The 25,000-nt window shown below is 41.3% G+C and overlaps 2 protein-coding genes across 2 annotated transcripts in view; one reads left to right on the forward strand and one right to left on the reverse strand.

Annotated features, from left to right (window-relative positions):
- ndufaf6 (NADH:ubiquinone oxidoreductase complex assembly factor 6) overlaps positions 1–25,000 on the reverse strand; it is a 133,426-nt gene that overhangs the window by 59,232 nt on the left and 49,194 nt on the right. The window lies entirely within an intron of this gene.
- On the forward strand, positions 4,447–21,429 carry tp53inp1 (tumor protein p53 inducible nuclear protein 1). The gene is made up of 4 exons (XM_062062637.1): positions 4,447–4,647; positions 8,457–8,805; positions 16,921–17,410; positions 19,227–21,429. The coding sequence occupies exons 2-4, from the start codon at positions 8,673–8,675 to the stop codon at positions 19,438–19,440; spliced, it is 837 nt and encodes a 278-aa protein (XP_061918621.1). The 5' UTR covers positions 4,447–4,647; positions 8,457–8,672; the 3' UTR covers positions 19,441–21,429.

Raw genomic sequence — 25,000 nt, forward strand, 5'->3', positions numbered from 1 at the left:
ACACCCCCATACCCTCACACATGCTGGCTTTTACACTTTGCGTCTATAACAATCAGGATGGTTATTTTCCTTTGTTCCGGAGGACACGACGTCCACAGTTTCCAAAAACAATTTGAAACGTGGACTCGTCAGACCACAGAACACTTTTCCACTTTGCATCAGTCCATTTTAGATGAGCTCGGGCCCAGCGAAGCCGGCTGCGTTTCTGGGTGTTGTTGATAAATGGCTTTGGCTTTGCATAGTAGAGTTTTAACTTGCACTTACAGATGTAGCGACCAACTGTAGTTACTGACAGTGGTTTTCTGAAGTGTTCCTGGGCCAATGTGGTGATATCCTTTACACACTGATGTCGCTTTTTGATGCAGTACCGCCTGAGGGATCGAAGGTCCGTAATATCATCGCTTACGTGCAGTGATTTCTCCAGATTCTCTGAACCCTTTGATGATATTACGGACCGTAGATGGTGAAATCCCTAAATTCCTTGCAATAGCTGGTTGACAAATGTTGTTTTTAAACTGTTGGACAATTTGCTCACCATTTGTTCACAAAGTGGTGACCCTCGCCCCATCCTTGTTTGTGAATGACTGAGCATTTCATGGAATCTACTTTTATACCCAATCATGGCACCCACCTGTTCCCAATTAGCCTGTTCACCTGTGGGATGTTCCAAATAAGTGTTTGATGAGCATTCCTCAACTTTCTCACTCTTTTTTGCCACTTGTGCCAGCTTTTTTGAAACATGTTGCAGGCATCAAAATTCCAAATGAGCTAATATTTGCAAAAAATAACGTTTTCCAGTTCGAACGTTAAATATCTTGTCTTTGCAGTCTATTCAATTGAATATAAGTTGAAAAGGATTAGCAAATCATTGTATTTTGTTTTTATTTACCATTTACACAACGTGCAGACTTCACTGGTTTTGGGTTTTGTACTTGATAATCAGGTCACTAACAATATTGGCAATATAAAAAAATACTACGTACATTAAGGTTGATTAGCAAAACTTTTACAAGAGATGTATTAAGTGACGTTGTGTTTTTTCACATGTTAAATAACAAACCCTAAGGTTGAAGTACAGTAGCGATGAAGCTGATGTAACACACAGCAGCAGAGAGAAAAGAGAAGAGAGAGAAGAAAACTAAACAAGAACGTCTTATCATTGTTGTGACGTCAGTCGCTCAGTTGTGACCTTGTTTTTGTGCCAATGGAAATATGAAAGGAAAGGCGTCTTTATCGTGTGTTTTTCCATCTGAATTTATAGATTTGTTATGATTCCCACAAAGTGGGAGGCGTCTACTGTGGAGTCAAAGGTTCAGCTCGGCGGAGGAAAACCAAACATGCAAATAACTTGCACTATTGTGGACAGAATGTGTCAGTACTTACTTCAAATGTTGCATCACTTGTTGACGTTCATGAGGAGCACTAAATTAACCCTTTGGCGGCCGCAAAAACTACAGTAACCAAAGTTAGCACTAATAAATGTCACAAAATGATTCAAAAAAGTTAATAGAATGTTGGCAAAAGCCACAGTTTGACCCTGGAACTCATTATTTGTATTTTCCAAATGGAAGTTCACAAATCCTATCATGTTGGGTGTATCAACTGTACCGTGACTTTAAAAAGTAGTAACATCTGTGTGGTGGCATGTTTGTATAGTTGTTTTTAAGTCATTTGTCTTGAGACATTTTTGATAACAAAAAGCCACGCCCAAAGTTATTTCCTCCCCTAGAACACATTATTTGTATTTCCCTAATAAAAGTTTTCAAATCCTATCATGTTGGGTGTACCAACTGTACCGTGACTTTAAAAAGTAGTAACATCTGTGCGGTGGCATGTTTGTATAGTTGTTTTTTAAAGTCATTTGTTTGGATAACAAAAATCCACGCCCAAAGTCATTTTCTCCCCCGGAACACATTATTTGTATTTCCCAAATGGAAGTTTACAAATCCTATCATGTTGGGTGTATCAACTGTACCTTGACTTTAAAAAGTAGTGGCATATTTGTATAGTTGTTGTTTTTTAAAGTAATTTGTTTTGAGACATTTTTGATAACAAAAATCCACCCCCAAAGTTATTTCCTCCCCTGGAACACATTATTTGTATTTCCCAAATGGAAGTTTACAAATCCTATCATGTTGGGTGTACCAACTGTACCGTGACTTTAAAAAGTAGTAACATCTGTGCGGTGGCATGTTTGTATAGTTGTTTTTTTTAAACATTTTTTGATAACAAAAATCCACGCCCAAAGTTATTTCCTCCCCTGGAACACATTATTTGTATTTGCCAAATGGAAGTTTACAAATCCTATCATGTTGGGTGTACTAACTGTACCGTGACTTTAAAAAGTAGTAACATCTGTGGGGTGGCATGTTTGTATAGTTGTTGTTTTTTTTAAACATTTTTTGATAACAAAAATCCACGCCCAAAGTTATTTCCTCCTCTGGAACACATTATTTGTATTTCCCAAATGGAAGTTTACAAATCCTATCATGTTGGGTGTATGAACTGCACCGTGACTTTAAAAAGTAGTAACATCTGTGTGGTGGCATGTTTGTATAGTTGTAGTTTTTTTTAAACATTTTTTGATAACAAAAATCCACGCCCAAAGTTATTTCCTCCTCTGGAACACATTATTTGTATTTCCCAAATGGAAGTTTACAAATCCTATCATGTTGGGTGTACCAACTGTACCGTGACTTTAAAAAGTAGTAACATCTGTGTGGTGGCATGTTTGTATAGTTGTTGTTTTTTTTAAACATTTTTTGATAACAAAAATCCACGCCCAAAGTTATTTCCTCCCCTGGAACACATTATTTGTATTTGCCAAATGGAAGTTTACAAATCCTATCATGTTGGGTGTATGAACTGCACCGTGACTTTAAAAAGTAGTAACATCTGTGCGGTGGCATGTTTGTATAGTTGTTGTTTTTTTTAAACATTTTTTGATAACAAAAATCCACGCCCAAAGTTATTTCCTCCCCTGGAACACATTATTTGTATTTACCAAATGGAAGTTTACAAATCCTATCATGTTGGGTGTATGAACTGCACCGTGACTTTAAAAAGTAGTAACATCTGTGCGGTGGCATGTTTGTATAGTTGTTGTTTTTTTTAAACATTTTTTGATAACAAAAATCCACGCCCAAAGTTATTTCCTCCCCTGGAACACATTATTTGTATTTGCCAAATGGAAGTTTACAAATCCTATCATGTTGGGTGTACCAACTGTACCGTGACTTAAAAAAGTAGTAACATCTGTGCGGTGGCATGTTTGTATAGTTGTTGTTTTTTTTAGGCAAGGCAAGGCAAGGCAACTTTATTTGTATAGCGCTTTTCATACACAAGGCAGACTCAAAGTGCTTCACAGACAACATTTTTTGATAACAAAAATCCACCCCCAAAGTTATTTCCTCCTCTGGAACACATTATTTGTATTTCCCAAATGGAAGTTTACAAATCCTATCATGTTGGGTGTATCAACTGCACCGTGACTTTAAAAAGTAGTAACATCTGTGCGGTGGCATGTTTGTATAGTTGTTGTTTTTTTAAAACATTTTTTGATAACAAAAATCCACGCCCAAAGTTATTTCCTCCCCTGGAACACATTATTTGTATTTCCCAAATGGAAGTTTACAAATCCTATCATGTTGGGTGTACCAACTGTACCGTGACTTTAAAAAGTAGTAACAACTGCACAGTGGCATGTTTGTATAGTTGTTTTTTTAAGTAATTTTTTTTTTAAACATTTTTGATAACAAAAATCCACGCCCAAAGTTATTTCCTCCCCTGAAACACATTATTTGTATTTCCCAAATGGAAGTTTACAAATCCTATCATGTTGGGCGTATCGACTGCACCGTGACTTTAAAAAGTAGTGGCATGTTTGTATAGTTTTTTTTTTTAAGTAATTTGTTTTGAAACATTTTTGATAGCAAAAATCCACACCCAAAGTTATTTCCTCCCCCGGAACACATTATTTGTATTTCCCAAATGGAAGTTTACAAATCCTATCATGTTGGGTGTACCAACTGCACCGTGACTTTAAAAAGTAGTAACATCCGTGCGGTGGCACGTTTGTAGCATTGTTTTTTTAAGTAATTTGTTTTGACAACAAAAATCCACGCCTTAAATGATGCCCTCCCCTGCTTGTTTACATAAACCAGGAGAGGTTTATTAAACTTGTAACGACAATAATACACTAATAGTACAGTGTGTTCGCCTTGGAACCGGAAGCGGATGTTGTGGCTCTTATGTAACCCCGTCGGAGGAAGGTTTTGTCCAGTCATGTCCTTCGACCAGCTCCACTCGGCTGGTCACGTGGCTTGGTGACAGCCAGTGTCGCGCCCGGTGATTGGTCGAGCGGCTCCAGAGTACCGCCCCCATCTCCCACCCCGCCAGGGCCCTGCCTCCTGACGTAATGGCGATCAGCTGTTGGGAGGCCGAAAACAATAACAAAAGGAGCAGTTGGGCAAAGAGGAGCAAGCGCACCGCAGACGTCGAGGCTCAGTTTTATACTTTATTTCTTCTGAGAAGAAACTTGACTTTTTTTTTTCCATTTTTCGAAAAGTAACACGGCTACCTCACATTTGAACGGAGTTGAACGTCGATTTGTGCTACTTTAAAGCTTCCTTTTCTCCTCAGCTGCAGGTGGGTTCTTTGTTTTACCCGCACTCAACCGCCATTGATTTATTCTCTGCAATATTCGCTTATCTGCACGATCAATCTTTACTTTTATCGTCGACTTTCTTTTTGGTTTTCTTGTTGTTCAAAGGAGATGTTTTTGGTCCGTTTTCTTCACGTTTTATTCTGCTGCGTTAGCTTTTCGATATTTAAGTGCTTAAAAACCTATTCATGGCAAACGTGCACCATTTCAGTACATTCTAGAAGGGTTTTTTTTTCCTTATTACATTGTTTTGAGATGAAGGTAAAACAGACGGTTTTCAAATGCCGAGCCGTGTCGAATTACAACCCCCACCCCCCTTCTACAGTACTAACAGGCTCAACCGCCTTAAAGCTTTTGGAGAACTCAAAACTGGTTGCTCGACCACATAAACTAAATTAGCCGATTGATCGACGAGTTGATGTGTGAAAACCGGACCAAAAATCTCCTCAAATGTACTTAAATTAGATTAGTAACTCGTAGGTTTGAGTATTTTCCTGCAAATTTTCAACGGGATCTCGAGTGCTCCTCTTAATTCAGCAAATCATGTTATCAGGGTTCCCGGATGTGATATGACAAAAGCAGCTTTATTGTGTGTTCTGTTTGTTTGCCTGCCCGAAAAGGTCGCCAATGGAGGCGGTACAACCGATTATCAGACCTCGGATGTTGTTGTTTTGTACGCTGGTCGTTTTTTTTCCCCACCCCATGATGTTTACAGAGTTTAAACTCCACCGAAAACCTACACGAAATTAACCGATGGAGACGACCTGCGTGAACGCATCGCAGAAACGGCGAACGATGCGGTGCGTTTAAGTGTTGGAAAGTAATGCGTGTTCTGTTTGTTTGCCTGCCCAAAAAGTCGCCAGGGGAGGCGGTACAACCGATTATCAGACCTCAGATGTTATTTTCCACCCAATGATGTTTACAGAGTTGGAACTCTACGGAAAACGAAAATTGACCAATGGAGACGACGTACGTGAACGCATCGCAGACACAGCGAACGATGCGGTGCGTTTAAGTGTCGGAAAGTAAATGCGACGTTTGGAAAGTAAATGCGTTAAACGGATGCGACGAGTGAGTTTGGGTCCATTTTTTAAGAACGATGTGTCGGGCGCAGGGGTCGTGTGTCTTTTAACGACACATGGTCACGAAATGTAGAAGGGTTCTGACGAATTTATAACTTACATTCATAATATATGTTCAACAAAGAACTCGTTTCCCCTAAACGTCACATGGCGTTGTTTACGGAAGCAGGCAAAGTTGCGCTTGCAAACGTAAACGAACACGACAACAACATGTTTGCTGCTGAGGTTATATCAATCATGTTAATTTAATTTACCAAGCACAAAAAAACGCTTTAGTGGCTAGGTAGCTATATCTTGAGGCAGTTTTGCGAGAGTCGGCTATATTAGTTTTTGCACTTTGTTTTACACAAACCTACAAACTGGAGAGCAACGTGTCTACTGACAAGAGTTAGGACTGCACTGTGAGTATTAAATAACATTGAGTCGTGGTTAAAAACATAACCTTTTAAGCAGTCGGATGTGGAGATGTACGAAGCTGAGGGTGGGTCGTAAACGTACCACAGTGCGGGTTGTCGCGCTTAACTTAATTTCCACCGGCTGCGGCACGGCTGCGGCATTGAGACTTTAGTAGATTGCACAGTACAGTACATATTCCGTACAATCGACCACTAAATGGTAACACCCGTATAAGTTTTTAAGTCGGGGTCCACGTTAATCTATTCTGGTAATGTAATCGCGTTCTGTTGCGCGGACTTTTACGAGAATTGTGTGATAAAGTAAACACCTCGGAATGTCTCGAGCTTTGCCGTCCATCAATATCCACAGTGACGGACGGCATTGACTTGACTCGCAAAAAGACGACAGTTTTGACTTGCAGAGCAACAACTTTTTTTTTTTTTTTGTATCAAGCAACAATACAACAGTATCATCCCTGGCGACACGCACAACAACCACGAACCACGGCCCTGCCTACCCTGACCCCTGTATCAGCTGGCATTTGACACAGGATGCCATATCTGAGTACCTACTCAGGCCTAGTGGTTAGTGTCCGCCCTGAGATTGGTAGGTTGTGAGTTGAAACTCCGGCCAAGTCATACCAAAGACTATAAAAATGGGACCCATTACCTCCCTGCTTGGCACTCAGCATCAAGGGTTGGAATTGGGGGTTAAATCACCCACTGCTCCCCTCACCTCCCAGGGGGTAAACAAGGGGATGGGTCAAATGCAGAGGACACGTTTCACCACACCTAGTGTGTGTGTGACAATCATTGGTACTTTAACTTTTAACTTTAATATGCGCACATAGCTTCCCGGGATATGCCTGTTTAGGATTCTTGAATTTTGGACCTACACAATCTGCAACAAGTAGAAATGACATCTAAAAAAAACCTTTGAAAAGTTGACTTCATGTCACCGTCGTTTCAAAGTGTAAAAATACGATCCGCCTTGAAGACGGACTATTTTGAAAGGAAACCGGATAATTTATTTTGTGCCTGTGCATGACTTCTGGCCAACACAAGGGGATTTAGCTCAATTTGATCTCTGCGTATATTTAGCGCAAGGATCCGGAACCGGATACCAAAGTACATGTCTAAACTACTTCCATAACTTAAATGACCGCCATAACCACAACACCAGGGGGAGCTCCACTAACCATGTTAATCCCAGATTCCGATCTAACAAAGGTCTTAACTCATTATCTTTCTATGCCACATCAATATGGAATGCACTCCCAACATGTGTAAAAGAAAGTGCATCTCTACCCTCCTTCAAAACCGCTCTAAAAGTACACCTCCAGGCAGCTACAACCCTAGACTAACCCCATGCCCCCACCACATCCCACCTCCCCGGATTGTAAATAATCAAATGTATATACTTGTACTTATGCTTTCTGAGCTCACTATGCTCTCTGCTCGCTGTACATATCCTACCAAGTCAGACCTACACTGTTTCAATGTCCATTTCTCAGATGATGCAATTGTTGATGACTGAAGTGCTGATATCAACCAAACCTAACCCCCTCCACATGCCACCCCCCGGATTGTAAATAATGTAAATAATTCAATGTATATACTATGACTGTATTATGCTGATAGTATATATTTATACCATGAATTGATTAACGTGGACCCCGACTTAAACAAGTGGAAAAACTTATTCGGGTGTTACCATTTAGTGGTCAATTGTACGGAATATGTACTGTACTGTGCAATCTACTAATAAAAGTCTCAATCAATCAAAGGCATTGTCATGTCGGTGGAAACAGACACGACCGTCGTGACGCATCTTGTGAAAATCGGTTATTTCCAGTGCTGCAAAGTGAGTCCCGAAGTTTTTGCTTTGCAGCGTTTACATTGATTATGAAATGCATTATGGAGCAAAATGTTCCACCTTCTAGCTGTGATTAGGCTCATTGCGGTGCTAAAGAAACTCGGAGTGACCTCAGATGGTAATTGAGCCCTGCTGTGTGCATTCAGAGAAAGCCAAGAAGCAGCAGTGGGGATGGACTCTGCTTTGTCCTCCAGTGTGAAAAACCAACTGCGAAAAGCGGACCTGCTGCTGTCCAGCTGTGCCTTTTTTTTTTTCTTTCACTTCTGCAGAGTGACACAGCCTCTTTTTGTTACCAACTGCAGCTGCTAAGACAAATCCTGTCTTAGCTATTATGAGACATCCATGTTGTTTTTCTGCTTTTTTGAGTCATTTAATCACCAGAAAACCTCTAGTTGAGATCCTATTGCTAAAGTTTATTCCTGATAATTCTGTCTTTTTAGGTCTTGTTCTTTGTCTCCTCCACACGTCGAGCTATGTGCCGCCCTCTGCCTCTCAGATGAGTCGCAACCACACGCCATTGATGCACTTTAGCACCTCCGCAGAGCCCCTCGTCCGCCGCTGCCAAGCCTGCAGCCGATGACCAAAGCGCCTCCCTGCCATCGCCCCGCGCCACGCGTCGCTCTCCCTTCCCCTCGGCCCGACACCCACGACCCAGGATGTTCCAGAGGTTCGCCAGCGTCCTGTTCGGCGGCGGCGACGACGTCGCACAGGACCTGAGCCGCTGCGGCCGACCCGGAGACTGCCAGGAGAAAGAGGAGGATGAAGACTGGATCCTGGTCAACTTCCTGGGTGAGTCTCGCCACTTCTTTTTAAAACTGGTCCAACTGGCAAATTCAACTGGGTTGTGGTAAAGAGGGCGGCGGTGCATGGTGCCAAAATGGAGGCCTGGTAAGGCCAGAAAAATGTATTTAGGGCAAAGCATGGTACGAGATGCTCAAAGAGAGAGGTTTTAGTTACGTTTTGACGAAAATGCATTTTAGTCCTCGTCAAGTTTTAGCCATCTAAATTCCTCAACATTTAGCCGACTAAAAAGTCAGTAAATTTTGTCGACTAAAATGTAAAAGTATAAAACATAACGGATCTTTGAAGCTGTCTTGGAACCTCTTTTATTAAGGTTTTTGCAGAGGATCTCTAAAACTAAGTTGATGAATATGTCAATAAGTAGGTACTGTATTTTACAGACTATAAGGCGCACTTAAAATCCTTTTTTTCTTCTCAAAACTCGACAGTGCGCCTAATGTAAGGAATAATTCTGGTTTTGCTTACCAACCTCGAAGCAATTTTATTCGGTACATAAGTGTGACCAGTAGATGGCAGTCAAACATAAGAGATACATGTAGACTGCGCTATGATGGCAATATGACTCAACTAAACAAAAATTAATTTGATGAATATGTCAATAAGTAGGTACCGTATTTTACGGACTATAAGGCGCACTTAAAATACTTTTCTTTTTAAAACTCGACAGCGCGCCTAATGTAAGGAATAATTCTGGTTTTGCTTACCGACCTCGAAGCAATTTTATTTGGTACATAAGTGTGACCGGTAGATGGCAGTCAAACACAAGATATACGTGTAGACTGCGCTATGATGGCAACATGACTCAACTAAACAAAAATTAAGTTGATGAATATGTCAATAAGTAGGTACCGTATTTTACGGACTATAAGGCGCACTTAAAATCCTTTTTTTCTTCTTCTCAATACTCGAAAGTGCGCCTAATAACCCAGTGCGCCTAATGTAAGGAATAATTTTGGTTTTGCTTACCGACCTCGAAGCAATTTTATTTGGTACATAAGTGTGACCAGTAGATGGCAGTCAAACATAAGAGATACGTGTAGACTGCACTATGATGGCAATATGACTCAACTAAACAACACCAACATTTGATATGTTCCATTGAAAATATAGAACATTACACACGGCGCTCAAAAAGCTATCAAAATGTTTTAGTACGACTTTGGTAAGCTATGAAGCCACACCGCTTGATGTGCTTCAACATAGGAGTATTATTATGGTGTGTGTAAAAGGTAAGACATTATCCGGTGTTTTGTTTTGCAATATTATGCAAAAGCAACTTTTCTTACCTTCTGTTACCTGCTGATCCGTATTTGGGATCTGCATGAATCCTAAAAAATTGTGCGCGTCCACCTTTTTAGTCCGTGCCGACACCGTAGTCGATAAGCTTCTTCTTTTTCTCTATCTTCTTGTTATGGGACATTCATCCTCCGCTGTTGCCATTTCAAATATAAAGTAGTGTAAAGTTCTTACTTATATCTGTCAGTAAACTCGCCATGAAAGCGCTAAAACATACCGGTGTAGTGAGTTTACGTTATTCACCTAAGGAACTTTAGTTATTAGAGTTCCGGTCGGACGGTTTTTCACGGGACACATTTCCGGTGTGGTTGTTTCCGGATGAGGAGATGCTGCTCCGTTATTGATTGAAGTAAAGTCTGAATGTCATTAAAACAGTTAGCGCCATCTTTTGACACTTCTTCCACCCCCGTCCTTGCACGCTACACCGCTACAACTAAGATGACGGGGAGAAGACACTGCCGAAGGTGAGCCACGTAAATAAGACCGCCCACAAAACGGCGCATCTGGAAGAGACTGTCAGAAAGTGTCTTGAAGATGATCTGTAAAACATCATCTATGCAACATTTTGACCAAAGAACCACCATTACATGTTATGTAGACCACAAGGAAGTATTTTACATTTAGAAAAAAATAATAATAATATGACTCCTTTAATGCGCCTTATAATCCGGTGCTGAAATCAAGCATATTTTTCAAATGTTGAATTATGACTATAATGGTCTATGAAGAAACAAACTAGTTGTATTCTATTTCAGTGGTACTTGGGCTCCATCTAGTGGTACGCCAAAGAATCACTTAATTTAATATTGTACCGACGTGACTTGAGCCGTTATCAAAGGTTTGTGCAGCTTCAATGGAAGTCGGTACAATCCGACTACTGTAGGCCGTAGTCGACGCCAAAATAAACAAAACAAAAACATTACCGTCTCGCTCCGTCATTTCTATCTCTCAACACTGTTCAAATTAATACTTAAGCCTACAATGCTACTGTATTTTAATGTTGGTCATTACGCTTGTACTTGGTGAGCCAAGTTTTTTTCTTAGGCGGCACCTGAAGGGGGGGAAAAGGTTTAAGAACCACTGTTTTATTTTGTGGATAGGATAGGATAGGTATTTATTGTCATTGCAACAAGTACAACTAAACTATGTTTTCAGCACAAACCCGTTCAAGATTAGACAAACAGTGTACAGGGTTACAGAACTGGAACGCTGATGGGTCGCCACGAGGCGCCCCGTAAAAGGTGGAAGAAAATGAGTAAAAAAATACAATCTAGACTGGGCTCCTAAGGGGACCCAGTCTGGAGTGGGAAAAAACCTCCATGCCATGCACACATAAACATGTTACATTTAATCACGACAACTTGCAACAGAGGGGGGGCGGGGGGGAGTTGGGGCCCTGGAGGTCGACTGCTGCTATGAAGCGCTGCCAGTCGCCCATCACCCGAAGGGAAATCAAGCGTATGACTACACTGAGTGGCGTCTTTGCCACTGTCCCATTTAGTATTATAAATCTACAACTAGGGCTGGGCGATATATCGTGGGTTTGTCTCTATGCGATATAGAAAATGACTATATCGTGATATTCAAGTATACGTTCTCACGCAGTTGCTTTTAGCTGCTGGCATTACACTACAGGCTCTCCTCGCTCTTTCCTGTGTCTCCTCACAGACAGACAAGCGCACCTTCTTACACACGTCACATACTGTCACGACATACGTCACATACGTATACGCCCTCGCGCAGCAAAGAGGTAGCAGCATGGGTAACGTTAGCTGTGATGCTAACGCAGCCGTGCGAGTGGTAATACGAGAGAGAGAAGGTGCGAAAATGGTAACAAATGAAGGAATAATTAATTCCCCCAAAAAACAGCAGGGGGTCCATCGTCTGGCGGTGGTTTGGCTTCATGTGGGAATATGTTGAACAGACAACCGTAATATGTCAAGTGTGGGGCAAAAGCGTTGCTATAAAAAGTAGCATTACTGCTAATATGTAGCATCATTTGAAAAGTCACCTGCTAGAGAATGAAGAGTGCTTACTCCGCATGTCAACATCTCCGTTCGGTGCCACACGCCCACACCATCAAAATGCAGAGGCAAACATTTCCAGATCAACACCGTATGAAAAAATAGTGATTTTTTTTTAGTTGTGATTTCCTTCTCTGCATGAAAGTTTTAAAGTAGCATATATTAATGCAATATGAAGAAGAATGTTTTAATGTAGACACATATAATCATCATACAGCTGTGATTATATGCATCAAGTGTTCATTGAAGGCTAAGGCAAAATATTGAGATATATATATCGTGTATCGCGACATGGCCTTAAAATATCACGATATTAAAAAAAGGCCATATCGCCCAGCCCTATCTACAACGTATGTATATTTCACATACCCGTCTTTCTTTGTGTGTTTGCTTGAAAAATGACAAATCTGGTCTTTTGGGTTGTCAAGTTGTGCAATCAATAGCCGAACAGTGTGCCAAGGACATCGATTAAGTGCACTAATTAAATTGGAAGGCAAGCTCGCCCATGGTGTACAACAAAAGTAGTGGTAGAGTGAGCGACCTTGCTCCAGCCCTACCGTCTTCAATAGTAACAGTAATTCAGTACAGTATGAGTCATCTCGAAATATTAGCTTCTCCCACATGCTACTGTGATTGAATAGATTCTTAACTCGTCCCATTCGCATACAGACGAAATTAAATATGATTGGATTTTGCCTCTGTCGACATTTTAAGAGCCTGAGTCCAGTCAAAACAGAGTGCACCGCTCAGCCTCACTCCACTTGAGCCGACCCAGATTCCGCAGGCGTGTGAACATTTCTTTTCTTTTTTTTTGCACGGGGCATTGAGTGCACGGGTGTCTCACTTCAGCTGAGTTGTTGTCAAAACAGGTAAAAATAGTCCCGGTTAATACTGTAGTCACAATCAAGCCTTTTTACACTTGCCTAGCCATGCACTGCAGATCCATGCACACAATATTTCTGTATTAACCAGAATATACAGTGGTACCTCAACTTAAGAGTGCCCTAACTTACGAGTGTTTTAAGATAAGAGCTTTGCTCTTTGCTAATTGTTACGCTTTAATTTGCAAGCAAAAATGTGACTTCCGAGTATTCCCGTCATTAGTTGGCGAACACCGTATCATCCGCCCAAAATGTCTCGTCTTACACGCTAGCATTAGCTCATAGCCAAATATGGGCATAAGGGGAAGATATTCATTGAATAAAAGAAAGAGATCATTAAACAAATATGACAGTGTTTTGGGTTAAGAGCGCCGTTACTAGGGACGTACCGAATCCTCTACTTTATTTTTAGTCCCGCCGGTCCTACCGACCACCGATTCAAGTAAAATCCAAAGTTACCATTTTATGGTACCTGGGTTGCGCATGACGTCACACCCGGTTGCCAACTCTTTGCCCTTAGGCACTTGGCCATCACTCCAGCAGCACTGAGAGCGGACACAGCCAAACTACCTCTAGGTAATGTTGCAATTTTCAATGCCATCAAAGAAATGGACTTAAACACTTTGTTTCCTAAAATACGCTAAGCTTGATACTAAGATACATTGGGTTTGCTGTTGAAATGCTACTGATTAGCATTAGCGATTTTTATATGGCGATTTCAACACCTTCAAATTTTGTTGATAAAAACTACAACCAAGTTGCATGTTACAATCAAATAGCTGCTGTGTAATAGGTACAATACTTACAGTATTAACACTTTCTGTCTATCACCCTTATAGAAAATTATTATTTTTTTAAATCAGCTTGACTTTTTTTGTATATTCTAACACAAATGTAGCGGAAACACTGATAGTACAAGCACAATAACAACAAACGTATAGTTGAATTTAGAGCTGCAACTAACGATTAATTTGATCACCGATTCATCTGTCGAAAATCGATGAATAATCGGATAAAAGAGACAAACTACATTTCTATCCTTTCCAGTATTTTATTGGAAAAAAACTAGCATACTGGCACCATACTTATTTTGATTGTTTCTCAGCTGTTTGTACATGTTAGTTTATAAATAAAGGTTTATAAAAAAAAATTAAAAAAATAAAAAATAAAAATTGCCTCTGCGCATGTGCATAGCATAGATCCAACGAATCGATGACTAAATTAATCGCCAACTATTTTTATAATCGATTTTAATCAATTAGTTGTTGCAGCCCTAGTTGAATTAGGGAACACACTATATCTTATTTTCATCCATCCATCCATCCATTTTCTACCGCTTGTCCCGTTCGGGGTGGCGCGGGGGTGCTGGAGCCTATCTCAGCTGCATTCGGGCGGAGGGCGGGGTACACCCTGGACAAGTCGCCACCTCATCGCAGGGCCAACACAGATAGACAGACAACATTCACACACTAGGGACCATTTAGTGTTGCCAATCAACCTATCCCCAGGTGCATGTCTTTGGAGGTGGGAGGAAGCCGGAGTACCCTCGCAGTCACAGGGAGAACATGCAAACTCCACACAAAAAGATCCCGAGCCCGGGATCGAACCCTAGGACCTTCACTGACTCTCATTATATGGTGTGCCTAATAAAGAGGCAGCTGTGTAAACAGCAGTGAGCGGGTGGGTGTGGCGCAGATGTCACATGCAGGGACGATCTCCGTCAAGCGTGTTTGCTTCCAAACAGGAAGTAAACAGTGAGGTTACAAGGGTTCATTTAACAAAGTTTTCCTCGCTCTGGTCACGTGACCCGTTTGTTTGCAAAACAACATTTCCGGAAGGTAAAAGTCAATAAATGACGATCCTTGATGATTTTTAACTGTAGTCCTTAAAAAGTCATGTCTAATGGTTTATTTTTAGTCCCCCCCCCCTCCTAACTTCCTGTCTGTGAATCATTGGAGGATCGGGAGAGCAACGTGTGGATTTTGGCACAGGGGCAGTCCATGTTGGCATCTTCTCATGGACGGGGATTTATTAATAATCTGTGGCCTGCAGCCCAGCAAACACAGCATTAACTGTTTCTTACTGCCATTAGTCAGCCTGTGGTCATGTGACATCATACTTTGCATGACCACACTGCCTCCTGCTGGTGCTTTTCAAGCACTGCAGTTTTATGCTGACAGATCAGAGTCCGTGTGGTCATACTTTCCAACCCTCCCGATTTTCCCGGGAGACTCTCGAATTTCAGTGCCCCTCTCAAATCTCCCGGAGCAACCATTCTCCCGAATTCCACCCAGACAACAATATTGGGGGCGTGCCTTAAAGGCACTGCCTTTAGCGTCCTCTACAACCTGTCGTCACGTCCGCTTTTCCTCCACACAAACAGCGTGCCGGCCCAGTCACATAATATATGCAGCTTTTATACACACATAAGTGAATGCAAGGCATACTTGGTCAACAGCCATACAGGTCACACTGAGGGTGGACGTATAAACAACTTTAACACTTTTACAAATATGCACCACACTGTGAACCCACACCAAACAAGAATGACAAACACATTTCGGGAGAACATCCGCACCGTAACACAACAGAACAAATACCCAGAACCCCTTGCAGCACTAACTCTTCCGGGACGCTACAATATACCAATATACACCCCCCGCTACCACCAACCCCCCCCTTCTCCCGAATTCAGAGGTCTCAAGGTTGGCAAGTATGCTCTAGTACAGTGGTCCCCAACCACCGGTACCGGTCCGTGGATCGATTGGTACCGGGTCGCACAAGAAATTTTAAATAGATATTAAAAAAACATAAAAAACACAAGATACACTTAAAATTAGTGCACTAACCCAAAAAACCTCCCTCCCCCATTTACACTCATTCACACAAAAGGGTTGTTTCTTTCTGTTATTAATATTCTGGTTCCTACATTATATATCAATATATATCAATACAGTCTGCAAGGGATACAGTCCGTAAGCACACATGATTGTATTTTTTTATGACAAAAAACAAAAAAACTAAAATTTGATCGTGGGACAAATTTTCAAGCGTTGACCGGTCCGCAGTTACAAAAACGTTGGGGACCACTGCTCTAGTATACTCTGGACTGAAGCTGTGTGCCTTCATTGTTTTTGTAGCTGTTGTTTTGAGGCATGTTTAAAAAAATAAAAAATAAAAAATAAATAAAAAATGCACTTTGTGAAAGTCAAGTATAGTATTTCCCATAGTTGTAGTGGGTATTAGGATTATCTCCAGGAGAGCATGTCCCAAATTCCAAGCTGCTGTTTTGAGGCATGTTAAAAAAAAATAATGCACTTTGACTTCAATAATAAATATGGCAGTGCCATGTTGGCATTTTTTTTCCATAACTTGAGTTGATTTATTTTGGAAAACCTTGTTACATTGTTTAATGCATCCAGCGGGGCACCACAACAAAGTTAGGCATAATAATGTGGTAATTCCACAACTGTATATATCGGAATCTGTAATTAAGAGTTGGACAATATCGGATATCGGCAAAAAAGCCATTATTGGACATCTCTAATTGTGACCGCGCTTATTCTTGGAGTTTGGAGTTTACCTACTCAGTGGTCCGCCCTGAGATCGGTAGGTTGTGAGTTCAAACCAAAGACTATAAAAATGGGACCCATTACCTCCCTGCTTGGCACTCAGCATCAAGGGTTGGAATTGGGGGTTAGATCACCAAAAATTATTCCCGGGCGCGGCCACCGCTGCTGCTCACTGCTCCCCTCACCTCCCAGGGGGTGATCAAGGGTGATGGGTCAAATGCAGAGAATAATTTCGCCACACCTAGTGTGTGTGTGACAATCATTGGTACTTTAACTTCAACTTTGTGCGACATTCTTAAGACTAAAAAAACTCCTTTGTTGTGTTCCCAGCTGACTCCTGCTCCAGCCAGGCCGGGGACAGCCTCTCAAGGTCCACCGTCGGCCCGGACGAGGACGAAGACCTGGTCGTGGTGCCGTCCCCGATGGCCAGCCCTCCCATCCGCTACGCCTCCTGCACCTCCCTCAACTCCACCGCCGACACCGACCCGGACGGCGGCGCCGAGGAGGAGGACGACGACGACTTCCAGCGTCTGGACGCAACCTCCTTGGAGGAGAGCTGGTTCGTCACCCCGCCGCCGTGCTTCACCGGCCGCAGCAACCAGCCGGTCCCGGTGGAGGCCAGCCCGCTGGAGAACCTGCTGATAGAACACCCCAGCATGTCCGTCTACGCCCACCACAGCCCCCCCAGGCTCAACCTCGACCCCCTGCCCCGCTCCCTGGACCTTGAACTGGGCTTGTTGCCCGGCAACGGGGCCACCATGCCGGCTGCCTCTGGCGGGAAGGAGAAAGGCAGACGCTCGCTGGACGTCCCACGTCACAGGTAATTAATTAGCGTTGTCCCGATCCAATATTGATCGTCTGATATCATCAAAAAACATGTATCGTATGACATCGGCCTTCGTTTAACATGTCCGATACAAGAAGTCCTGCGGCGTCTACTAGTTAACGTCTAAATGTCCTCCAATAAGCACACAAGGTTGGTCTTCTCTTTTAGTCGAGCCATTTACAAAAAGGTAAACATGCTAGGCTACTAGAAGCTACACAACAGCTAAGCACACAATAGCACACAAGCTAGGCATATGTAATAAGTGTCCTTAATTGAACAATATTGCAGTTTAAAACAGTGCATTTGTCAATATAAACAGGTATCAAATGATGTTGCTTATTTACTTACACATACAAAGTCTCAGAAGCAAAAACTTAGAAAGTAGGGCTGGGCGATACGGTCGATATCAAGAAATATTGCCATTTTTTAAGACCTATGGAAAATAAGGACCAGGAGGAAAAAAATATTAAATGTATATATTTTTATTTCAAATGTAACCTTCCTCTGATTATATAATCCCCTCAGTTATCAAAGCAGAGAAAATGTCAACACAAGCGTGGAAAACAACGTAAACAAAATCACATTGAACACTTAACAATAACCTCTGACAATGAAGGTGCAAAAATAGGAAATATGTAAGAAATGTTTAATGAAGTGCAACAAAACAGAGCAAAGTGTAACCCCGAGAAAAACTATTTTCTGCAGGTTTAGTGCCAGGAAGTTACTGCGACTGTGTAACATTTATTTGGTCTGTTATTATTAAGTATGGAAATGAATTTATGTTATGCAGTAAATATTATCTAAATATTATTTTACTATTTTAAAGTAGCACATTTGTTATATTGTGAAATTGATGCATGTGTATACGTGTGTATGTACACATATATATATATATTATATTATATTATATTTATTTTTATAATAATAATAATTAGAGATGTCCGATAATATCGGACTGACGATATGATTGGCTGATAAATGCTTTAAAATGTGATATCGGAAATTATCTGTATCTGTTTCAAAAAGTAAAATGTATGACTTTTTAAAACGCCACTGTACGGAGTGGTACACGGGTGTAGGGAGAAGTACAGAGCGCCAATAAACCTTAAAGGCACTGCCTTTGCGTGCCGGCCCAATCACTTAATATCTACGGCTTTTCACACACACAAGTGAATGCAAGGCATACTTGGTCAACAGCCATACAGGTCACACTGAGGGTGGACGTATAAACAACTTTAACACTGTTACAAATATGCGCCACTCTGTGAACCCACACCAAACAAGAATGACAAACACATTTCGGGAGAACATCCGCACCGTAACACAACAGAACAAATACCCAGAACCCCTTGCAGCACTAACTCTTCCGGGACGCTACAATATACACCCCCAGCTACCCCCAACCCCGCCCACATCAACCTCCTCATGCTCTCTCAGGGAGCGCATGTCCCAAATTCCAAGCTGCTGTTTTGAGGCATGTTAAAACAAATAATGCACTTTGTGACTTCAATAATAAATATGGCAGTGCCATGTTGGCATTATTTTCCATAACTTGAGTTGATTTATTTTGGAAAACCTTGTTACATTGTTTAATGCATCCAGCGGGGCATCACAACAAAATTAGGCATAATAATGTGTTAATTACACGACTGTATATATTGGTATCGGTTGATATCGGAATCGGTAATTAAGAGTTGGACAATATCGGCAAAAAAGCCATTATCGGACATTGCTAATAATAATCATCTGACGAACGCTACTTCTTCCTGTAAACTTCCGCCTCATTGGTGTGTGGTGTCTCCCCCTGCAGATCGGACGTGACGGGGATCCAGCGTCGACCCGGCCTCCACCCGGTCTCCTACGCGGCGGCGCTCTCGGGCCGCGGCGCCCTTCTGCCTCAGCGCCCGAGCCTCGCCGGCCAAGCGCTGTCCCGCAACGCCCTGCGGCGTCTCAACCTGCTGCACCCCCCCAAGGCGGGCGCCGTCCACCTGCACCAGCCCAGCCAGAGGCACCTCAACTTCTAAAGGCCTTCAATCCTCCTCCTCCTCCTCCTCATCCTCCTCGCACCAGCAGCAAGTCAGGCGCCAAGGAGCAGACTGGCTGGTCGTTTTTTTTTTTTTTCTGTCATTGTCCCCGTCCCCCTACCCTCCTGTTGTCACGGCAACCTCCTCTTTCTACCCCCTCCCATGAGTAGAATCAACGCTGTAGGTCACTTTACTCAGAGGCGGGCTCACCTGGCCCCAGCACGACCACGTCACGGCCGGTGTCGATTTTTCAAAGCTCGATATAATTTTTATCACATAAATATCATCAAGCCGCACGATGGGAAACATCTGAGCCGACGTTTGATCTCCATCGAATGGAACGTCGGCAGCCGAACCCGCCTCGAACTTTGTAATTAAGTACTTTTTTGCGATATTTTCTTGAGCGAAAGAAGAAAAAAGATGTTGGGGGAAAAAAACTGGGTTAGATATCACTAAACTTGCCTTGTTTTAACGGTAGCTTTCAGATGAATAGAAATGTAAAAAAAAAAAAGTATTTAAAAAAAAAAAAAACTCAAATATTTTTTTGAAAAATATGACTTAAGTATGAAGTTTGTGTGTTTGCTTGGGTCAGTGCGACGTGTTGCATGGTGGTAGGCCTGTGTTAGTGGCGGGGAAGAAGACAATTTGTTCTGACATGAATCTGCAGTCCATTTCTCAGGGTCACACAACCAATCACTTTTATACTTAAAATGCAGATTTACTTGATTCTTTTCTTTTCCACTCAGACTTTTTTAGTGGGGGGGGTCTCCTACATCGGTCCCCGGACTGAGCAAGGAAGTGGTTTTGGTTGAATCCATGACGATGGATTGAGACTTTTGCTCAGTTTTTGTTATTGTTTCTAATGCTAGCTTAGTTACACTCTGATACAACTATTTAAACCAAAAAAAAAAAGGTAGCAATGTTTTTTTTTTTAGTCTTTTAAGTATGTTTTTACGCAGATGTTTTGTAACTTTTATTTTATCTTGTCGGGCTTGGTGCTCTTAACATGGCTGATGAATAATAGTCCACCTTATGAACTTGTCTGAAACTCATATGTGAGGTTAAAATGATGTGTTTAGTTCTAATGTTTTAACCAGTTCTTTTTTGAGTCATTTTGTTTCCCCCCCGAGCCAAAATGGGCTTCCTTAACATTTGAATTTCTAAGGAACACACCTGCCCACCTTTTTTACTGATTTTTGTATTTCTGTTGATTCCAGCAAATCTGCAAAGGGCACATCAAACCTCATTTTTTTTCCCAGCAGAAAACGACATCAGACATAAGGTTCACTGTGTGAGGGGACAATACAAAAAAGATAGAATGTTTGTGAGGTTTTTGATCTGACTGTAAACAATCCAATATCTTGAATGTCTCGGTAACTATTTTTGTGTTATGTCTTTAAAAAGACAAGGGATTGCAGGTGTGGTGTTTTATTTGTTTTCTTTTGAACTAACAGGGATTTGTTTGTGTTCAATGCCTTGAAAATTGTGCATCACGTGCCTTCCAGCTTGAAATGTTCTTATGCGTCAATGAAGAACTTTTTCTTTTAATGTCCCGATTGGACGTTCTACAGACAAAAAACGCAAACGGACGCCAACTATGCACCACTCAGCCCTCGCCCTTTTTTCTAAAGACTCCAACAAACCAGACGGAATGATGTAGCAAAACCTCCAGTTGTGCAAAGAATATTTTGTGGCATTTTTACTGTTATTCTGTTTTGTTTTTCACCAAGTGTTACACATTTTGTTTTTTCTTGTGTAGTTTACTGGAATAATACAGCACGTTTGCCAAAAAAATATAAAAAAAATAAACTATGAATTTTAGGGTTAACTTTTTATTTATCAACATATCTCTTGCGTATTTTGTATGTATGACTGTTCAATTCACTTTGTTGATGAAACATGAAATATGGGGGTCATCTGCTTTCAAACTGTAGTAGTTCATTCATGTGATCATTTTCTAGTTGTAAAATAAATGTTTTCATACACGCATCTGTTGGTTTTTTTAAAAGCATGACGTGAAAATACTTTTGTGATGGTACTTTTAGACTTTATCCTTAGTTCGATCACATAAACCAAAAATACTCTTCATCTGTATAATTTTAACAAGGTAAATACCAAAAAAGAAACAACGTGGAGTCCGAAAAAGGAGCAGGAAGAAGCAAAAGCTAATTATCTGGGGCCGTACTTATCAAGCTTCTTAGAGTGCCATTTTACACTTTAGTCCTGAGAATTTGCGAAATTTAGTCCTACTCTCAAACTTAAGAATAAAAGCTTTATCAACGTTCTTAAGTCTAAGAATCACTCCTACTCTCCACGATATTTAAGAGACCTTCAGAGGTGTCTTAAGTGGTTAGGAGTTGCCAGCAGGGGATGGCACTGAGGCGAGAGAGACGTGCGCGAACGTTCAGGGAGCGGAATGATGTCCTGGATTTGTTTGATGACGAGCAGCTGATCAAACGGTATCGTTTAGACAGAGCGGGTATTATTTTTGTCACAGATTTAATACTTTTCGATTCCTTGTTGATTTCTGCATGTGGCTGCAGTGGGCTAGTATATATAGAGCCACCCACACCATTTTCAAATTAGTTGCCTAATTAATGAATTGGAAAGAAAATTTTATGAGAGTAGCGTATGTGTGTGGCCGTGAGGTGAGTGACGTCAGTGAGTGTGTGGGCGAGAGAAGAGAGGGAGCGGTAGCGTGAGTGCCGGCGGGGACTAGTTTGTTTTGTATTATTTTGTAGTTTATTGTCAAAATATACACTCCCATTGTCCACTTAAATATTTCCAAGATATTTATTTATTCTTAGACAACGGATTCCCTTCCATGATTGGTCATTTCTATGGACACAGAAATGACGTCACCTAAAATTCCGTTTACGGCACATAGTAATGTCGTAATTCAGCTCTGAGTGTGACACTTAAGATTCAGTCCTACACTTCGCTGAAAGTGTGAGTAAGACGCTTGATAACTAACTTTTAAGTGCAGCTTTCAGCGAAGAATTTATTTACTCTTAAGTCAACTCTTAGCAGACTTCTTAGGAGTAATTCTAAGAAGCTTGATAAGTACGGCCCCTGTTTCTTTATTAAAAACACGATGACCTTATTTAACAAAATTAAGCTGGGATAGGCTCCAGCAGCGCCCCCCCCCCCCCCCCCCCGTGACACCATAAGGGACAAGCGGTAGAAAATGGATGGATGGGCATTTATTATATATTATAGTATATAATTACGTCAACCAGCTCTTCCTCCCAGGGAATCTAAGTTACTGGTCAATCCCAAATTCTTTTGATGACATATATGCTGAGTAAGAAGGACCATCAAGACAGAATAGAAATATTATCAAGTTTTACTGAAATTTCAGGAGATCAGCCCACACCAATACATTCATATCGGCTACTCTAGTTGATCTCCCCCTCAAACGGAAGAGCCAACTTCTTGCACACAAAGAAAGCCCCCACCTCTCGCAACACTGATAAGGCAAGAAGGGGGGGGGGGGGGGGTGTATTCACATTCCAATGTCTAAGACACTAAACAGACCTATGAAGACAAAGAGAAACTGGTAGAATATACAAAGGAAAAGTACTTGCTGCTCTAAACACGGCTATGAATAAAGAAAAGAACTCTTAAACATATATGCATTATCCACAATATACAATTCCATGAATACTCAAAATAAAACAATATTTTGATAAAATAAACCCTCATTTCATCAAATGTAATATATATAAATAAAATATATCCTTAAGAAATGTTATGTTGTAACTATCAACAATATTTGTATTTCTTTCCAAATTGAATGACCTTAAGTATTTTTTGACAATGAGCTTGTAGATAAACTAATTTATTTTCGTCACAGATTATTTTTTGAGGAAAAGATTGTTGCTACATTTTTTGTTGTTATTAAAAGGGGCTTAAACTAAGTGAACATAAAAGCAACAGTGTGGCATAGTGGTTAAAGGCCTACTGAAATGATTTTTTTTTATTTAAACGGGGATAGCAGATCCATTCTATGTGTCATACTTGATCATTTCGCGATATTGCCATATTTTTGCTGAAAGGATTTAGTAGAGAACATCGACGATAAAGGTCGCAACTTTTGGTCGCTGATAAAAAAAAAAGCCTTGCCTATACCGGAAGTAGCGTGACGTCACCGGAGGAAGGACTCCTCATATTTTCCCATTGTTTACAATGCAGCGAGAGAGATTCGGACCGAGAAAGCGACGATTACCCCGTTAATTTGAGCGAGGATGAAAGATTCGTGGATGAGGAAAGTGAGAGTGACCGACTACAGTGCAGGACGTATCTTTTTTTGCTCTGACCGTAACTTAGGTACAAGGGTTCATTGGATTCCACACTTTCTCCTTTTTCTATTGTGGATCACGGATTTGTATTTTAAACCACCTCGTATACTATATCCTCTTGAAAATGAGAGTCGAGAACGCGAAATGGACATTCACAGTGACTTTTATCTCAACGACAATACATCGGCGAAGCTCTTTAGCTACGGAGCTAACGTGATAGCATCGGGCTCAAATGCAGATAAAAACAAAATAAATAAATCCCTGACTGGAAGGATAGACAGAAGATCAACAATATAATAATAATACTAATTCCCAGCTTGGCGAAGCTTAACAATGCTGTTGCTAACGACGCCATTGAAGCTAACTTAGCAACGGGACCTCACAGAGCTATGATAAAAACATTAGCGCTCCACCTACGCCAGCCAGCCCTCATCTGCTCATCAACACCCGTGCTCACCTGCGTTCCAGCGATCGACGGAAGGACGAAGGACTTCACCCGATCATCCGTGCGTTCGGTGGCTAGCCTCGGCTAGCGCGTCTGCTATCCAAGTCAAAGTCCTCCTGGTTGTGTTGCTACAGCCAGCCACTAATACACCGATCCCACCTACAACTTTCTTCTTTGCAGTCTTCATTGTTCATTAAACAAATTGCAAAAGATTCACCAACACAGATGTCCAGAATACTGTGGAATTTTGAGATGAAAACAGAGCTTTTTTGTATTGGATTCAATGGGGTACCAATACTTCCGTTTCAACGATTGACGTCACGCGCATACGTCATCATACATAGACGTTTTCAACCGGAAGTTTAGCGGGAAATTTAAAATTGCACTTTATAAGTTAACCCGGCCGTATTGGCATGTGTTGCAATGTTAAGATTTCATAAATAAATAAATAAATACATTTCATCATTGATATATAAAATATCAGACTGCGTGGTCGGTAGTAGTGGCTTTCAGTAGGCCTTTAAGTTGATTTGTAAACGTATAATAAACATACACGGCTGGTATCGAGGTAGAATTCAAATGTAAATAGACAAATAGTCATATAAAGCAGTGGTCCCCAACCACCGGTTTGGGGACCAGCACCGGTCCGTGACGCATTTGCTACCGGGCCGCACAGAAACATTAAATAATTGATAACCGACCGCATTTTCTCCTACTTAACTTTGGCCAGTCCCACCAGACACGCCAATAAGCTTCTTCATAGATGTATTATAAAACTCCTAATAGGAATAATGGGACAATGCACATTAATAAA

Source organism: Entelurus aequoreus, linkage group LG11, assembly GCF_033978785.1.
Source record: "Entelurus aequoreus isolate RoL-2023_Sb linkage group LG11, RoL_Eaeq_v1.1, whole genome shotgun sequence".
Taxonomy (NCBI): Eukaryota; Metazoa; Chordata; class Actinopteri; order Syngnathiformes; family Syngnathidae; genus Entelurus; species Entelurus aequoreus.

Excerpts from the sequence above, each read along its gene's own strand:
- tp53inp1 (XM_062062637.1), top strand. The coding sequence starts at position 8,673 with ATGTTCCAGAGGTTCGCCAGCGTCCTGTTCGGCGGCGGCGACGACGTC. Across the intron at positions 8,806-16,920 it reads GATCCTGGTCAACTTCCTGG|CTGACTCCTGCTCCAGCCAG; the intron begins GTGAGTCTCGCC and ends TTGTGTTCCCAG. Across the intron at positions 17,411-19,226 it reads CTGGACGTCCCACGTCACAG|ATCGGACGTGACGGGGATCC; the intron begins GTAATTAATTAG and ends CTCCCCCTGCAG.